The sequence below is a fragment of the Cryptomeria japonica genome, chromosome 4 (assembly GCF_030272615.1).
Source record: "Cryptomeria japonica chromosome 4, Sugi_1.0, whole genome shotgun sequence".
In the NCBI taxonomy this organism is placed as follows: domain Eukaryota; kingdom Viridiplantae; phylum Streptophyta; class Pinopsida; order Cupressales; family Cupressaceae; genus Cryptomeria; species Cryptomeria japonica.
Window position 1 is genome coordinate 688,226,954 of NC_081408.1, and position 19,282 is coordinate 688,246,235.

General features: G+C 35.0%; 1 protein-coding gene across 1 annotated transcript; it reads right to left on the minus strand.

Moving 5' to 3' along the window:
* Positions 1 to 1,958: 1,958 nt before the first annotated feature.
* Positions 1,959 to 2,797, minus strand: LOC131875329 (UPF0496 protein At4g34320-like). The gene is made up of 2 exons (XM_059219415.1): positions 2,283 to 2,797; positions 1,959 to 2,091 (listed from the first exon to the last, which is right to left on the minus strand). Exons 1-2 carry the CDS (start codon positions 2,795 to 2,797, stop codon positions 1,959 to 1,961), a joined length of 648 nt encoding a protein of 215 aa, XP_059075398.1.
* Positions 2,798 to 19,282: the final 16,485 nt, after the last annotated feature.

Consider the following 19,282-nt stretch of genomic DNA (forward strand, 5'->3'; position numbering starts at 1 on the left):
AAACTCTTCTATGTGTAGTAGCCCACCAGAAACAATTGATCTTTGGAATAAGGCCTTTGATCCAAATTTTTCTCCAACAAAATGTTTGAAGTAGTTCTCCCATAATACTATGACAGGTTGACTTAATTGAGAAAGTTTCAATGAGGTTTAGCCACCAAATCCATTCATCATCCACATGAGGAGAGATAAAAGTGCAATCAGCTAAAAAGAAAGTTATAGATAGAGCCTCTCTGTAAGTTGGTCACGGTGTTGAATTGGGATATCCCCTTGGCAAAGAACCACTTCATCTAGGTTCTTCCATTTTGCCTTGTCTCTCTACCATATCACATAATCCTAAACCAACTTTCCACATTTACTGATCAAAATTTGCTTCCTTTTTAATATCCTTCTAGGGCTAGATTTTGGTGACTTATTTCATATCTCATACCTTCTTCTCAGATTTATATGACATGAAATTACTATACAACAACTTTGTTTACATTGTTTGCATTTTTATTGTGAATCTTTTTATAGGCCTCTGAATTCCACTCCTTTGGAATAGTTTGTTGCACTTTTCTTTTTCCTAAGTACTTTTCATTATACAATTTATTTGGCAGCACTAGAATTGATGTCTCCTTACACTCTTTCATACAAATACAAAGAATAGTGAACATGCATCTTTTTGTTCCTTTATCATTTACTCTATTTTTATTAGTTCTATATGTAATTAAGATTAAGAATGCATAAAAAGTAAAATTTACTTTATATCTAAGTACTTGTGGAGCTTAAAAGATCATATTTGAGGCTTGATCACTTTGGAAAAATCTTAACTAGTCAACATAGTCTTGTCTATCCTAAATTTAAACACTTTTGATGGCTATTTCTTAGCAAAGATTTATATTACTAATATTTCTTTTGTGATCTTATCATTTGATTTTTATAAACATGATTGAAATTTTTCTTATCTACCATACCTTTTTACATATAATATCCCAAAAAGAAAAAGAAAAATTTGAGCTCCATGGTATACAATTCAACATCTTTGGATTGAATCATGAATATGCTAGGATTTGAATGCATATTTTCAACGTTTAAAATCTATTGAGTTAGGTATTTTTACTAGGTTTCTTATTACAATTTTGTTATAAGACATTAACTCATACACAACATTAAAAAAGAGAGCTACAATGAGGTCAATTTTCTACCAAGAGTTGAAGATTTTTGATGATTTTAACTGCATAATGAGGAAAGACTAATGTAATTTCCAAGGTCAAGTTGCTATTCACAATTTATTTTCAGTTTATCAACACATTTATTAGGTTAAATATCATAAGATTCTTAACAAGCTATGAATAACATAATAAATTGTTATTAGGAATTTAATCAACACAATTATTAGGTTTTAAATTGATAAATCTAAAATTGTGTTTTTATGTTTGTTTTAATCCCTTGATCTAAGATTCTTAACAAGCTATGAATAACATAACCAAAATTTTATGTATGGAAGTCACGTATCCTTGATTCAATGAATGGAAAAGGAAAATGAACAAGAGAAGTTTAGCTCTTCTACATTTTCAGACCTCCTAAACTTGAGAGACTAATCCTAAAGATATTTAAAAGAGAAAATTATGATTGCAATGAATTCCCACTATAAACACTAAAATTATATTCCACCCATGACAATGCTTTTCACTAATTATTCATTTTCACTACTTGAGTGATCTTTATTATTCAATTAATGCTAAAATCATTCTTTTATACTTTCGTAATTATATAATTTTCAATTATTTTATTATAATTTCTTCTAATTCATAATTTTCCCTAATTAACTAACTTTCATCATCAAATCATCCTAATTAATCATGCTTTCATGATTACATAATTTTATTTATTTATTTAATCCCTAGCTAACCTATAATTATTTAATCTATCTCAATATCTAAAATCCTCATTCTTATTTCCTAGTTGAAATTTTTTGTCTATCTAATCTTGAAAGCTCTGTCGTTTCTGCCTGATATCTTCACAACACCCTTGAGTTTAGCGGTCCGATCCTTCAAGCTCTTCTGTCTCTCCAGGATACCATTCACTGCAACTCTCTGATTGACTTCATCCCTACAATAGATGTCAACAGTTCGGAGAATCGAACCAATGGTGTCCTCCAGTCGCTCCACGCAAGCGCTAATTTGATTCAGATCCCAAAGCCCTCCATAGGTTACTTTTCGGATTGTATTCTCATATTTTGTCAACCGGGAGTTTATCAAGTTTCCCGTGGTTTAGGAAGGGGCAAGTTGAGGCAGACATACTTTAACAGATTGAAAAATTCCTCGTTAAAGGGATTTTCAACCGCCTTGTATTCCTGTAGCTTTTCCTTACACTTACTGTACTGCGCGTTGCCGGGAGGGGGATTTGCAGGCCCTATGCACTCCATCACGATCTCAAGTAAAATCTTCTTGTCGTTCACCCTTACTAGGCAATTGTTCAGCTCATTGTAGAATTTTGAAGTCACTGCATTAAGTTTAAGATATAGGTCAACTAGCTCGAACAGTTTATTGTCTTTCTTGTTTTCCAGTATGAGATTTCTGAGGTGCTCATCTTTTTCAGCCAACCAGGAGGTGGCCACCTTTAAAGAATCCAAAGACAAGATGTCCTGTGCCCCGCCATTTTCAACCACATCGATAATTTGATCTATGCCAGCTTTAAGCTTGTGCTGGATATTCTTCACATCTGGATACTTTTTGGAGGCCATTTTATAATTGTTTAGAAAATCAGGATCTTGCCCAATTTTCCCAGAATTTTCCATGCTTATATCGCTTCCCATTTTTTCTCAATACGCAGAAATGGAACTGGAAATCAACGTTCTAGAGCATCTTTTCTGAGACTAAATACCTATTGAATTTGTGATGACCGATTCCAACGGAATGTTCTTCACTTGGCGTGATCTGATATTTTAATTCAAGAGGCTCCTTCTTACACGCTAACCCATCTCCGTCTTTGGGCTTTCATGAGACTTTCTTCATTGAATGACTCAAACATACATTAAGCTTACATTTTTAGGCTTAAAAGTGTTAAGACACTCAGACTTTAGTGACATTTTCTAGACTTAATATGTTCCTTAATGTGTGTGGTCACACAAAGAGTAAACTTCTAGGCTTAAAAGTGTTAAACAGAGTTGACTAACATTCTCTCAGCTTAACATGTTACTTAGTGTGTGTGGTTTAAGGCTGGTCTTTTCTCATACGCAGGTTCCTCCATTTCTCGGTTTGCAAAAATCTCAAGAAATAGAATAGTCATTTACATTCATCTATATATCAATTGTTACATGGTAGAAGATGTTTTTGCTGCAATGATGTTTTACAAGATACTCTGATAGTAAGAGTAATTTGCTGAGAAACTCCTACCTTCACGATGGCTGCAAGGTAGTGAATGACTGTAGGAGTGAATGAATGTAGGAGTTAGAAGTTGTTGTGTCATAAAATTGTGACCCTAGCAATTTTTTACTGCATTAGGATCCTCACTCATGCAAACTCAAATCCTCTAGCTTGATCGGAGACTGGAGAGTGCTTGGTTTGCGAAAACAACTTCTTCCTTGGCCTCTGCATCACCTCGACTACATTCTGCCTTGGAGAAAGGGGTAGGATAGGGGCATGGTACCACTATCCTCCCTTGGAAAAGGGCGTGGCACCCTTTTCCTCCCAGGATAGGGGCGTAGCGCCCCTGTCCCTGCCCTATTTAGGGCAAGACCCTTCCTAGAGCATGCCTTGTGGGTTGTGCCTCAGGCAGGAAACTCCCTTGATGTCGCCCCATGAAGAAATTCAAATCCACTAACATGTATTTAAGGGGAATTCGTTCTCTTATTTGCATAAGTGGAAATTTGATAAGTTGGATAAGTTGAAGTTGGATAAGATTGGAGCATTCAAGCGTTCAAGCATTCTTTTCCAGCATTGAGCATTCTTAGGTCTCCCTCCAAGGCTAAGTGTTGCATTCAAGTCAAGGATTCAACCATTGAAGAGGAGATTGATTTCAACATAAAAATTTCACACAAACATTTCTATCGACATTGCTACTACAACCTCCCTTGAGGTGATTTACAATTCAGTCTTTCATCTACATCTACTTGCAAGTACTTTCTTTCATTACTTGGTTAATTCTAAAACTGGGGTTTGACCTAAAGGCAAACCCCCAATCCCAACACATTTCCCTCTCTTTTCTGTGTGTAGGTTGCAGGTGCGCAACTATACTTTTGGATTCAAGCTTCATTTGGAGAGACAGAAAAACCCTTTTCATTTCACAGATTTTTTGGAGGACCGTGTACATTCCTACCATGATCTAGACAACTTTTTGTCAAATTCGCAAGACGACTTCATCTCGACATTTCACTGCCAAATCCGGGTGCACAACTTCATCCCATAGTCAGATCTCAAGTTATACTCGATTCTTTGTCAGTTTTGCACTGCATAATTCAATCAATTTCCTTTCTATTTCAAACAAAGGAATAAGGGGATAATCATAACATCCTTAATTCATTCAGAATTTAATCTATCATATTTACATGGAGATTGGATCTAGTAAATTACCCCTTATCTTCCTAATGTATTGGTGAAAAGTGCTTGAAGGATAATCAATAATGAAACTCTCATATCTCTTTGAGGGAAAGGGTTGGTTTTCCTCTTGATCTATAACTCATCACTTTCCCACTAATACATTTTGGTGAACCTGACATCTTGCATGCTATCCTTTGAACAACATTGCATATTTTTCATTTACAAGTTTCAAATTTCTCCAAACTTAGTGGTTAAATCATGAAAAACCCTAGCTTTTAAATTTAAAATTGAACTTGTGATTTGTAAAAATTGCTTGTACTTGTTTTAGATCTGAAAATTGCTTTGTTTGTAAAATTCAATTTTCTCATTGTCTTGTTCAATTTACAATTAAAATTTACAGAATTGACAGGTTACTTAATAAAACCCTAATTTTCAAAAACCATATTGAACTTTTGCAAAAAATTGGATTTCCATTTAATTTTTAGATTTATGATTGTTCTCATATTTGTTTTCAGTTCTTCAATTCAAATTTTCAATTTCCCCCCTATTTCCAAAAATTCAAAATTTAAAATTAAGTGGTTACGACATAAAACCCTAATTTTAAAAATTCATTGGATTTTGTGTGGATTTCAAATCAATTTTAGTTATATTTAGATTTCTAAACATTTTCCAAGGTCTCCCTATCCATTAGGTTTGACCCTTTTCAAAATTGCACTTCAATTCCTCTTTTTCTTCAAAACCCTAATAGGGTCCTATTTTCACCTTTGTGTCTTCATTTCACCCATCTAGAAATTGTAAAGATCACCATTTTTGGGGGATTAGCTTTAAAATCATCGTAATATTCATCCCTAAAAATTTCAAAAAAAGTTGGTTGAACTTGGTGCATTCCAGCCACGGTCCTCGGCTTTTTTCCCGAAATATCGGGAGACTGTTATGACTATATTTATTGGCCTAAATCTAGAAGATTGGCTGATTTTATCAAATTTTGAACCCTCTAGAATCGGAAATACCTTCAAAATTCAACATTGCAACTTTCAAGAAAAAATTTAAAATGAAGAGGTTAATTATAGTCTGCCTTGATTTTAAAATTAAGTGGTCATCACTTGGCCCTAATTTTAAAATTCTAATTTTTTTTCCTTTTTTGGAAATTGTGTCATCTTCTTCCCCCAACAGAGTTCAAATTGTGTAATCATTATTTTCTTAAATTTTGCATTACTCAATTTTGTAAGCTTTGTTCTACAATTCAAAATTCAAATTTTCCCTCTAGTGCATGAGTTTTACCACTATTAGTCCTACCAATCCTATCTCCGTTAGACGAAGCATTACAATTAAGGCTTCCCAAGGTTTAATTACTGAGGAGATGGAGCCTAATTTGATTGACTTCTTTAATGAATATCATGCTAATTCTTCCCATCCCAATCATGTGCCTATTGATGGATCTCATGACGAAGAAGAAGCTTTAACTAGGGTTTCTTTAGATCAACTTTCTACATTCTTCAAAGCTATAGGAATTGAATTGATATATTATGAGGCATTGCATATATTGTTCATTCTAATGCCATTCCTATCAAGAGTTGTGCTGAAACCCTAGGTTACTCAGAACCTTCAACACAAGTCAATCCAAGTTTAGTGTGCCCACCTTTGATATTGCGAGCCCACATTCTCTTGATATTGTTAAAGCCATGCCACCTAAACATGTTGAGATCCCTTAATTGAAACTCTATAATGGAAAAGGTGATCCTCTTACGCATGTCAAAACATTTCAAAACTTGTGTACTGATTTTGCTTATGATCAACGATTTCTTGCAAAGCTGCTTACAAGAACACTAAGAGATAAGGCTTTACAATGGTATTGTTCTCTTCCTTCCTATTCTATCACTTCCTTTCAACAACTAGCGAATGCTTTCATCTAATAATTTCAAAACAACATTGGTCCTAAAATCACTTTTACTGATTTAATGCATTGTAAACAAGGTGTTAAAGAGAAAGTGATTGATTTCATTGGTAGATATAAGCATTTATGTTCTCAAATTTCTTTTCATGTGCCTGATAATGATATTGAAAGAATTTGCATTTATAATTTGCAAAAAAATATCAGGGAAAAGCCTCTTTTGTTTAAGTTTGCTTCATTTCTACAATTGTGCACAACACTCCACAATTATCAACTGGTTGTGAGTCAAATGGAGCAATCCACTCCTATGGCTCTGAGTGATAAGAGGGAGAGTGTTCAAACACCATTCGCAAAGTTCAAACCAACAAAAAGCTTCATCAAGTTCAACGATCCAATCAACAACAACCATTTGAATGCTATAACAGGTGGGCCTCCTATTTCTAATTTTTTTCGAAGAGAAAGATAGTTTACTCCTTTGAATGAATTTCTGCATAGTATTATGTCTTAGTTATTGCATAGAAATGTTATAAAACTTCCTCCTATAAAACAAGTTGATCCTACCAAACTTGCATCTCCTCATTTTGATAACAATTCCTTTTCTTAGTTTCATCGTCAACCTGGTCATGCTACTGAGAAATGTTTTGCATTGAAACATATGGTTTGAGACTTGATTGATAATAATACTATATCTGTGGTAGGTGTGAATGATAAAGGGAATTAATCAGTTTCTCGTCCTAATCAAAATCTTAATATTTTCACTGATCCCTTGCCATCTCATACCTCTAATGTTATTGAGATTGTACCTAATTCTCTCACTTATGAATAATTCACCTCTATGGCTCCAAAATTGGTTAATATGGTAGAGACACAAGATAGGCCTAAGGATCCTTGTATTAAATTTGACCCTAGCAAGACCATTAGAGCACCCAATGGCCCTTTATACATAGTTGCAAAGGTTAAGGATATCCCTTGTCGTGGTGCCCTAATTGATCCCTCTTGCATAGTTACTATCATAACTGAAGATTATATTTTCACTTTACAATTGCATAAGCCACTATATGATGCTTCTAATGTGGTTGTGAAGTTATTTGATGGCATCTCTTGTCCTACCATTGGCTCTATCGCCCTTCCTGTTGAAATTCATGTTAAATCCGTGGATGTTGATTTTGTTATCAGACCTTCTTCTGAGCAATTCCATGTGAAGTTGGGCTATCCTTGGCTATCTTCCATGAAGTCTATTTCTTCTCCAATCCACAAGTGTCTTAAATTTCCTCACAATGGAGAAATCATAACCATGAACCATAGCTTATTTCGTCCACCCAAAAGAAGCCCCAGTGTTTCTATTGATCTATTTTGGCCTAAACAATTTCAATCTCTTCCATTAAGGAGGGATGCTCTTTTTCAATCTTATCAAAATTGGAAGAGTGATATGATATTATCCTTAAGTCAACCTAGGTCGCCAACACTTGGCATTCCCCTCTTGGATAGAAATAATCTCCCTCCTAAGGAAAATTGTCCACCTACTCCTATGGATGTGTCTTTACCTTCTCTTAAGGATAACACCAATATTCTTCCTAAGGTTAGACCTATACCTCCTCCTCATAATGGACTTGGTCTCCTTCCTACACCTAATATTCCTCCTTTCTATGGCGTAGTTCCACCTCCTTCCTCTTATTGAGAAAAGAGGCCTACTCCTCCTATTTTTCAACCACAAAGACCTCAACCTAAACCTTCAACTATCAAGGAGAGAAACATTCCTACTTTTTCAAGTGTTCCTCCTTCTTCTCAGCCTTCCACTAAGACTCGACAGAATCATTATGCGAGAGAATTCTAACAAAGACGTCGAGTTCAAGGTCATGAAGCTATCCCTCAAAATACTCAGTCTCCTTAGACTCCAACAATTGACATGATTCCCTTTTCTCCTAAGAAATATGTTCAACCAACATATCCAAATCATAAGTTGCATAAAACATCTAATGGTTTTACTCCTATTCATTTTCTTTCTCCTCTTGCTTTAAACTTTGATGAAGAAATGGGTGAAAGTGTTATTCATAATGGCAATACAACTCCTAATGCTTTTGATAGTGAGTATGAGTATGTTGATGTGGACAAACATTTATCAGATGAAGTTTCAGAAACCCTAATCCTAGCTCCTTGAATCAAACAAAGTGACTTACAACATGAGCATAGTCCTTGTTTAGATCTTATGATAGCTCCATCTGCTATGCTCTATGTCACTCCTCTGGCATGTTTCTCGCCTTCTCGAAATAGTGATCAGCAAGATTTTGAGGCAGATGTCATGCTAGATTAGCGACACTAGCACTATAGATCCTCTCTCTGTCCTTTATTTCTCTTGGTGACCATTATTCTATGTGTATCCCTGTTCTTCTATTGTTCCCTTAATGTCTACTTGGCAATGATGCAAAGCATTGAGATATTTTTTTGGTCTATTTCATATTGACTCAAAAGGGATCCTCTCTTCCCTTTCTTCTAAGGTAGTGTCCTTCTTTGGGTAGTGAAGATTATTATATGCATACACATACAAGATATACATGAGTTATCATACAACATACTCACCCTGAGGAAAGTGACACTACCTCATGTTTCGTGTTCATTATCCTTGGGTTTATTCCTCAATTGGGAGCTAAATCCTTGCGATCGCTTTAACATTGTGGCATACACTCCACTCATACTTTCCTTCTTGTGATACTTAGAATTACTTAGTGAACTTTGATTTACTTTGTAATCTTTTTATCCTTGCTTTCATGACTCATAGTGAAGGGAACTTTTCTACTTGCAATCATGGTTCTCCCCTTCTCAATGTTCCCTTTTACTTTGTCAATCGAAGTCATAAGATCCTAAGTCCACTAGGGGCTTGGTGCATCTTGCCTCCTTGACATGGTAAAATTCTTTCAATCTTGTTTCCTTGTACTTTCCCGACAGTATTGGCGTACGCTTATACCCCCGCTAAAGAGAGGGATAAATGTAGTGTCCTAAAATTGCTACCCTAGCAATTTTTGACTGCATTAGGGTCCTTAGGCATGTGAACTCAAATTCTCTAGCATGATCAGAGACCAGAGAGTGCTCGGCTTGTGAAAACAACTTCTTCATTGGCCTCTGCACCCCCCCGACTACATTGTGCCCTAGAGAAAGGGGTAAGACAGGGGCGTGGTGCCATTATCCCCCCTTGGACAGGAGCGTGGCATCCTTGTCTTCCCAGAATAGGGGCGTGGCGCCCCTGTCCCTGCCCTATTTTACGGAAGGACCCTTCCTAGACCATGCCTTATGGGTTGTGCCTCAGGTGGGAAACTCCCCCGATGTCGGCCCGTGACGAATGTCAAATCCACTAACATGTATTTAAGGGGCATTCATCCTCTAATTTGCATAAGTGTAAATTTGATAAGTTGGATAAGTTGAAGTTGGACAAGATTGGAGAATTCTAGTATTCAAACATTCTTTTCCAGCATTGAGTGTTCTCAAGTCTCCCTCCAAGGCTAGGTGTTGCATTCAAGTCAAGGGGTCAACCATTAAAAAGGAGATTTATTTCAACATACAAATTCCACACAAACATTTCTACTACAACCTCCCTTGAGGTGATTTACAATTCAGTCTTTCATCTACATCTATTTGCAAGTACTTTCTTTCATTACTTGGTTAATTTCAAAATTGAGGTTTGACATAAAGGCAAACCCCCAATCACAACATATTTCCCTCTTATTTCTATGTGTAGGTTGCAGGCGTGCAACTATACTTTTGGATTCGGGTTTGACTTGGAGAGGCGAAGAAACCCTTTTCGATTCATGGATTTTTCAGAGGACCATGTACATTCCTGCCATGGTCCAGACAACTTTTCATCAATCAACTTTTGATCAAATCTAGGTGCATAGCTTCATCCCATATTCAGATCTCAAATTATAATCGATTCTTTATCACTTTTGCACTACATAATTCAATCAGTTTCCTTTCCATTTCAAACAAAGGAATAAGGGGATCATAATAATATCCTTAATTCATTCAGGATTGAATCTATCATCTTTGTGTGGAGATTGGATCTTGTGAATTACCCCTTATCTTCCTAATGTATCAGTAAAAAATGCTTGAAGGATAATCAATAGTGAAACTCTCATCTCTCTTTGAGGGAAAGGGTTAGTTTTCCTCTTAATCTATCACTCAACATTTTTGCACCAATACATAAGCATCTAAAGTAACCTTGGCAATAGTACATGGGACATTGCCACAATGATCAAGTAGCTCTTGAAGGTGAGCCACCTCCAAGGCCACTTTGCTAGCGTAAACTTGAACTTGTAACATAACATTAGATCAAATAGCAGCTTAAGCAAAAAGAAGAACATTTAAATAAACATGGTAGTGAGACAATACTATAAAATTCCCATCTTTCCACAAGGAAAATAAAATTTCCACCATGAAATCATGTCAAATTTGAGTATGATTGAAAGGGATGCAATATAAATCCCACAAAAGAGCCATATGCCAAGAGAAAAGATTTGGTTGAAAGGGGCAAAAAAACCATGAATCCAATTTTTCAAAAGTGTTGGACACAACACCAAAAATAGAAGACATGTTTAAATGACACTAATTTCCCATAAAATGGGCAACAAGTATATGGAATCCCCATGTGTTGGAAATGATACCCCACATAAATTCTTTGTAAAAGTATACACTAGGAAAAGTGATTAAGCTTAGGATCAATGACTACTCACCAAATATTGAGAAATTTACATTACAAGTCTAACAAGATCATTGCAATTGCCATTGTAAATTGAAAGAAGGCACCATATGAAGGTGTAGAGAAAATCAATGATACCCAAATATGGCTTGTATTTACAAAAATTATTATTGGGATTCTATCACCAATATTTGCACCAGGGTTTTGCAAAATGAACACCAATTTTATGAATCATATTCATTGGTAAAGCAATAAGAGGGCTCCAAAATTTCTCTTGATCTAGTCAAGGAAGCTTTTATTGAACCTATAGATCCTCTCAAGAATGAAGGTTCATAGTATCTCTTTAGAATAAATATTGAGGGGTTCAAATCCATTTCTTGTAAAAATGCAAATCTCAAACCTAAGAAAAAGTAACCAAAGAGAGCCCTTTAAATTAATAAAATTAGACCACCAAAGATTGTGCTATTTAAATGAGAGCCCTTTCCTAAAACTAGAATGAGTTTGAAAAAGGAAAGGCTTAATGGATTCCCAAGCTTGCCAAATGCTTTTGGAAACAAAGATTCCCTTGATATACACAACTTCTTTACGAAGAAGAAGGGTTTGAAAACCAAGATCTGTAGATTCATGGAGAAGACAACAAAAGTCCTAAGCCATGTGGTGGAAACCTTTATGGTATTCCAAAGAAGCACAAAGAAAATCATGGAGAAGTCTCTCAAGATTCAAATAAGAAGCCTTGAAAGGAGACCAATAGGAGTAGTGAACATGGATGACCAAAATAAATTTGGGGTGTATGTACAAAATTTTATAGCTAGTGAAAGTGGCTTGGTGTTCTAGAAAGAGAGGTTTCTCCCAATTCTTGTGAGGACCATGTTCTAGAGGTCCACTAGAGATGCCTGAAAGGAGAAGGGGATGCCAATTTTTTTTAATATCTCTCCCTGTCCAATCCACTTCTAGGAATAGATGAGAAAGCAAGGCAACATAGGAAGAATGGATTGATAGTAGCACTAGGTCTTATACCACTAAATTTCCAAGCCCAAATCTAAGAAAAATGTTTCAAGGAACTTGAGATCTTCTTTGACATTTGGCTCATCTTCAAAAATATTGAGAAATGAGTCATCCATAAAGTGTTGATTAACAAATTGATTAGATAACTAAGGTAGGGTAATTCCTCTAACCCTCTCAAAGGAGATAGTGTTCACCAACAAATTTATATAAGCCCTTAATTAGAAAGCATATACAAATATGGAGCAAGGGAGAATTCATACTAAATGAAATAGTGAAGGCTAAAAGCTTGAGATTATTGGTTGAATGAAATAGTTTGTTGGTAAAACAAGAAGTTGTTTGCAATTTATCTTATGTCCATGTAATGAATATCAAACTCATATAAAATAATTACCCATTTTGCAAGTTGGCCTATTAGAGTGGCCTTGTTGAGTAGATATTTCAAGGGATATATCTTTTCTATAAGTTTGATTGTGTGAGTTAACATATAATATCGCAACTTTTGGGATGCAAACACTACAACTAGACAAGCCTTTTCAATGAATGTTTAGTAAAGTTCATAACCACTCACTGTTCTACTCATGTAGTAGATGACCCTCTCTTTTCCTATAGAATCCTCTTGTGCTAGAAAATCTCTAAAAGATACTTCAATAGTGGATATGTAGAGTAGAAGTAGTTTTCTAGCCATTTGTGGTACCAATATGGGGGGATTCATGAGACACTACTTTAATTATTCAAAGGATTATTCACATGTGTCTTCCCATATGAAAGTTAAATTGTTGTGTAGTATATGAGTGAAAGCTAGGCATTTGTCAGCTAGCTATGCGATGAACATTCTAATGGATTGCAACCTTCCTTGTAGAGATCTTAGTTGACTAATATTTTTGGGTGGTGGCATCTCCATGATTTCTTGGACCTTTGTCGGATTGACTTCAATGCCTTTAGCTGATACTATGTATCCTAGGAGCTTTCTAGATGTTACTCTGAAGACACATATCTTCAAATTTAACCGCATATTTAATTATTCTAATTGCTAAAAGATTTTGTCCAGGATCTTTAGATGTCCTTCCCTTGTGAATGGATTTTCCACTAAGCCATCTACATAATCCTATATGAATGTGTGCATCATCTCATGAAATATTATGGTCATTTCTTGTTGATAAGTTGCTCTTGCATTATATAATCCAAAAGGTTTGACGTTCCAACAATATGTACCCCATGGGCAAGTGAAGTTTGTCTTGTCTTGATCTTCTATTGCTATCTTGATCGGATTGTAGCCTGAAAAACCGTCTATGAGTGATAACATGGTACATCCTATTGTTAAATCTATAATGGTTTCGATGCTAGGTAAACAAAAATCATCCTTCGGACAAGCCTTGCTAGGATCTTTAAAATCTATCCATATTTTGATGCTTTTATTTAGTTTGGGTATAGGTACAATGTTTCAAATCCACTCTGCATAATCATCGATCAGTCGAATGAATGCCACATCTAGTAGTTTCTTTAGTTTTACTTTTAGTAGAAGTGCAACATGTGGATTCATCTTTTTTAGTTTCTGCTTGACCGTCTTAGCTCAGGGAGCTATGGATAGGTGGTGAATGATCAAATTTGGATCTACCCTTGGCATATCAACATATGACCAAAAAAATTTGATTTTATTTTATTTGAAGAACTTAGTGAAATGAGGTCGTTCTTGTCCTATCAATGATTCAACCAGGTGTATGGTCTTTGTTGCCTCTTCAATGTCGATGTTGATTGATTGGATTGGTTAAATCAATATTGGTGATCTTTCTCAATAATATTCTAGAAGAGTGTCAAGTCTCTCATCTATTAGTGTCTTTGAGAGGTTTTCACTAATGGATATGTCCTTTCTTTTTAGCTTTTTTATGATCTAATACTACCATTGAATGATTTTCACCATTAGATTGATTTTTAACTCTATGCATTTTGCGACTAAGAGACTTGGCACTCCCCTAGTTGAGATCTTCATTATGAGATTTAGTTGTGGAACATGTTTCTAGATTTACTAAACAAAGTTAATGGACAATGGCTTCATCATCTTGAAAGCTAAGGACACTAAGTATTTCTGCTTGTTCCCAGTCAAAGAGTTCAAGATGTATAAATGAAAAGGGATCATTAGGTGGGTTAGGATTTAAAGTAGTGAGGGTAATAATTGATATATTATCAAGTTTTGTGATATAAAAGTCAAGGTATACAATAATACTCTCCTAACTATTGTCCATCTCACTTTGAGTCTGATCCTCCTCACTAAAGTCATCGATAAGTTGTGATCCAAATTCAAACAGTATAGATCTCAAGATTTGTCCCTCATAAAGTATGGGTGCACATGCATGAACCACATCTATATCAATGTCACAAGTTTCCTCAGAATAAGAATCATATTCCCACTCATTTGATTTTGTTTCAGAACTCTTATTGTTTACAGATTTGTTCATAGAGATTTTGAGTAGCTTCCTCCTTTTTGATGGAAAGTTCTTGTTTCTGTTCATATTCCTCTTGTTGTTGTTTATGAACAACTTCTTGATGTTGTTGTTGTTGTTGTTGTTTGTGGAGTATTTATTCATTTTGTTTCTATCAAGTTGCGTCTTACTCTTGTTGTTTGTGCACTGTTTATTCTTCTTGTTTGCGAACTAGAATATTCTGACCAACACCCAGTCCTGATTTGTCCTTACCACTTTGAGTAGGAAGATGTATGGGTTCTAGAATACCTTATTTTAATTTTCCAAGAGGACCTAACTATGATATCCCATTATTTGCATGATTTTGAAACCCTTACCATATTGTTTTGCAGGTACTTTGATGTTAAGAGCGGTCGCTTTAGATTGCTCCTCATCTTGGTAGATCCAATTGAGTACATCCTTATCCTCTGTTCTATTAGTTAAAGTTCCTACTTGAACAAATATTCCACCAAAGAGTTTGGTGGGCTGTGAAGATTTTTCTTTGGGTGTCGATGGTTGTCCATGAGATTTTCGTGAAACTAGCAATTTTGATAGAGATAAGGATGTTTTAAAAGAATACTCTCCCATACCTTTATCTTTTAACTGAATCTTTATCTCAAAATCTATTGACAAAGATTTGAGTTGGGTTTTACTGCTTGATCATGTGGAAGCAAGAGCTTCTTGGTTGTCTGGTACAAGAACATTATGAGTTGCCTTAATATTATTGTAGTACTTGTAAGGGATTAGTATTTGTTGATATGGAAATTTCTTGTCCATTCTAGGGGAATTTCACACATTGGTCGTATGTGGATAGTACCACCTATATTCATGGATCTAAAGTCGATCCAATAGTATGTTGTAGGTCAAGTCTATGTCCAAGATGTGGCAAAGGGTATCCTTCTGAATTAGTCCCACTCTGATGGGTAAGACCACTAGTCGTTCTGGGGATCTTGAGATTTATCATCACATGCTTTGATGGTTGTCTTTCCTTTGGTATCAATAGCTTCCTTAGAGAAACCTAATGCATAGATAAGGTTTAAATTACATATATTTGGGCTAGATCCTCCATCTATTAGTACACGTTTGATTCGATGTTTGTAGAATATAACTTCAGGTAGGAGGGGAGTGTTAGGTGGATGACTCAAGGAGACATAATCATGCTCAAAAAATGACAAAGTGTGAGTCACAGTTAAATCTCCCAGCATAGCTTGAAATCAATCAATATCCAAATAGGTTGCTATCGTAGTGTCTACAAGAGCCCTTTCCAAAAATGTCTTTGTATCCTGATGTGATTTTTAGAAATTTGAGTATTGATATTTGGTCCTGTGTCTTTTGTAACTTATCTACCAAGTTGTATTTATTTGTAGGAGAAGTTGGTTTGGATGTGCTTTCTTTTAATACAAGCTTGGAGAGCTCATATAGTTATGTTGACGGGTCTATGTTCTTGTTTATCATTGACCTTGATGACATTTATCTGGTTATTTGATGTGGAAATGTGATTGATAACATTATCATAGATGTAATTAACTTTCTTTCCTTTTTCATTGGATGGTTCTCTCTTTTGATGATTTGGGAGAGGATTTTTAAATGTTTCATGATTATCATTTCTTTTATGTCCCTCTACCATTATATCACCTTTGTCAATCAAACCTTGCACTAAGTTTTTCAATCTTTAGCATTCATAAGTTTTGTGACCTTTACTTGTATGATACTCACAATGACACAGATCAGTCCACCATGATGGTTTGACTTGTAGTTCAAAATCCTATGTATGAGGTAAAGTTATGATTTTGTTGGCCAAAATTTCTTTGAATCCTAACTCGAGTGATTTCCCTAAAGGTGTGAACTTCCTTTGATATGGAGTAAGGGTTGGCTTGGGTTTGTTTTCTGGATTGTTTGAAGGTTTAGTATTCCCTAATAAGTTCAAAACTGGTTGCTTAAATTTTACATTATGGGCATCTACTACACCATCATTAATAATATTCTTGTTTCATTTCTAGAATTTAGATTTGTCATTGTTATTCAAATTGTGGTAATTGTTAGAAGAATCGATTCCTTCTTTGTAGACTTTCAATACTCACCTTTTGACTAAAGCCTCCTCAATTTTGAGACCATTCTCGACCATCTTTTGAAAAGTTGGTGGACATTGTAATTGTAGCTGATAACTCATATCATCATTTAAAGTATTATTGAAAATGTCCATCTTTTCCATTTCTAGTATAGGACATTCTGAGGATACCTAGCAAACAATCTTCGCCACCTTTGCAAGAAGGTAAGGAAGGGTTCACCATTTTTCTATTTAGTATTGCATAAGTCAAGCATGTTGAATTCATATTGAATGTTGTATGACTATTAAGACATAAAATTATATACTAACTCATTGAATGTCCTGATACCAGATGGGAGTTTCAAGAACCATTCCATGCTTGGTCCACCTAATTTTCTTGGAAGCAATATCATTAATTAAGTCTCATTATGTGTAAATTATAGACTCATAGTGCAAAATTCCCTCACATGATCTTGTGGGTCAGTTTTGCCTATCTATTTGTCATACCTTTGAATTTCACAATTTGATGGAAATGGTATCATGTTTACAGTTCAATCAAATGGATAGGAGCAAATGTCTTCTAAGGTATATCTCCTTGTTGTTCCCCTTGGCATGTCTTGTATTTCTTGTTGAAGAGCCTAGATTTGTTGTGTTAAGGCATTTAGTGGCTCGTTGTCATTATTCCTTGGTTTGTCAATATTATCATGGTCATTGGTATTATAGTTGTGTGTTCTTGGCTCTTATCTTGTTTCCTAGTGTTGTTGTGTTAGCTAGTCCATATGAAAATTCATAGGAATCTTAATGCCTTTGCTTGCTATCATGAGAAAGCATTTTTCCTTGTTGGATTCTATGAGTTTTTGCATGAGTTTTTGGAAACCAAGGTTTTGTTGGGCCTCTTGAATTACGTCCTCATTATTTCATCTTCGCTAGCATCTAGATATGTGTAAAAGGGGTTTGTTCCTCTACGTCCTATGATCTGTTGTGATTGTATTTCCTACTCTCTATGCTTTTGAGCTTGAGTTAAAACTAGCATGTGAAGGATTAGTTTTTGAATCAATTTAGGTGATTAATTGTTAAATCAAATAAGCCAAGTTGATCTTTCCTCATCTATTGAGATGTTATGATAATGTATATCTTTGTTGAAAGGCACGTGTTTTCAATGGCTCTTCATCAAACTCAATTTTCTGACCATGTCGATAAGTATGAAAACAGTGCAAGAAGGTATGATGCTTTAGCAAGAGTTTGTTGTTTATTTAGAGAAATTTCCTTCTCTTAAATATTTTATTTTGACTAAGCTTCTTTCTCTTTAAGTCAGTTTTTTGACTAAGCTTCTTCCTCTTTAAGTGACGAGGGATGGTTATACAAGTGATCAAAGTTGAGGTTTTTTCTGATAGGCTTATTTTGGTAACAAATACTCTGTTTTATTGACTTAAGTTTACTAATTCAAAATAGGAGATTTGATTCTTTCCTATTGATATGACTAAATGCACCAAATCATTAATGAAGTTTCCTGATGGAGGATGATAGATCCTGATATGGAAACTAAATTGATTTGACTAACTTTAATAAATAAGCTAGGTATTTGATTTTGATGTTATTGAAAGGTATACTTAGATCACTAGTTGAGATCACTCTGATTTTGTTGAAGAAAGCTTGTCTGTGACAGTTAAATTTGAAAGAAAACCTAAAAGAGTATTTGGATCAATTTTTGGAATTTTCAAATTCTGCCTAGAAGTGTCCACTATCTCAAATGTGCAAAAGTAAATGTGCTAAAACATTTGTTGAATGTGTCATTTAAGATGTTGAATGTGCTTGCACACAAATCAAAGGCACCAAAATATTTGGTGTGATTTCTAATTTGTTGTATTTTTAGAACGATGTTTTTATGATATTCAACAAGAACATAGTAAACACTCATTAAGAAAATGGCATATTTGTCTTTAATTTAAACTTGAAGTGTATGTTCTTAAGTATCTTTTCAATCCTCTTCTATTTTTACTAGTTTTGAACAAGAAGACACATCAATCTGACTCTTTAATGTCAAGGGTAATTAATAATATCAATAGATCACAACTTGATACTCCTTCAGCTCAAACATCCATGCCACACCCTAAGGTGCACCCATTCTTTTGTCTTTTTAGTATGGCTTTCATTCGGTCTTCAGTGATAAACTCCCTCAGGAGGCTTCCCAACCTTTAGAACAAAGGCTTTTCATATCACAAGGTTACTAGGGGAAGGCTAATCAATGAGAAAAACCATTAGACATGATTTTCATTGCATCTACATTTGATTCTAGTGGGTTAGAATAATTGGCATTAGTCACTCCCCACTTAGGTCATTTCCCTCTCACCAGCCTTGTGGGCTTTTCAAGAGGGAAGGCCTATTAAAGGTTGTATCTTATTCATGATTTTATTTTGTTGACCAAGTTCTTTTTTCCAAAAAGGCTAAACTAACATACTAGTAGTGGTATCTGTTGATTAATTAGAAAGGCAAGAAACTAACATACCAATGAACATTATATGTAAAGACTAAACTTGGTAAACTAGTTAAACAAGCCAATCTTTCAAAAGTTGTCTCATTGTGAATGTGAATTTTGGATTTTATTTATAAATCTTAATTTATTTAAATGAGAAAAAGGGAGAATAAAGTGCACTAAGTGCTTTTCAGACTTAAAGG

Excerpts from the sequence above, each read along its gene's own strand:
- LOC131875329 (XM_059219415.1), bottom strand. The coding sequence starts at position 2,797 with ATGGGAAGCGATATAAGCATGGAAAATTCTGGGAAAATTGGGCAAGAT. Across the intron at positions 2,092-2,282 it reads GAATTTTTCAATCTGTTAAA|GGATGAAGTCAATCAGAGAG; the intron begins GTATGTCTGCCT and ends CATCTATTGTAG.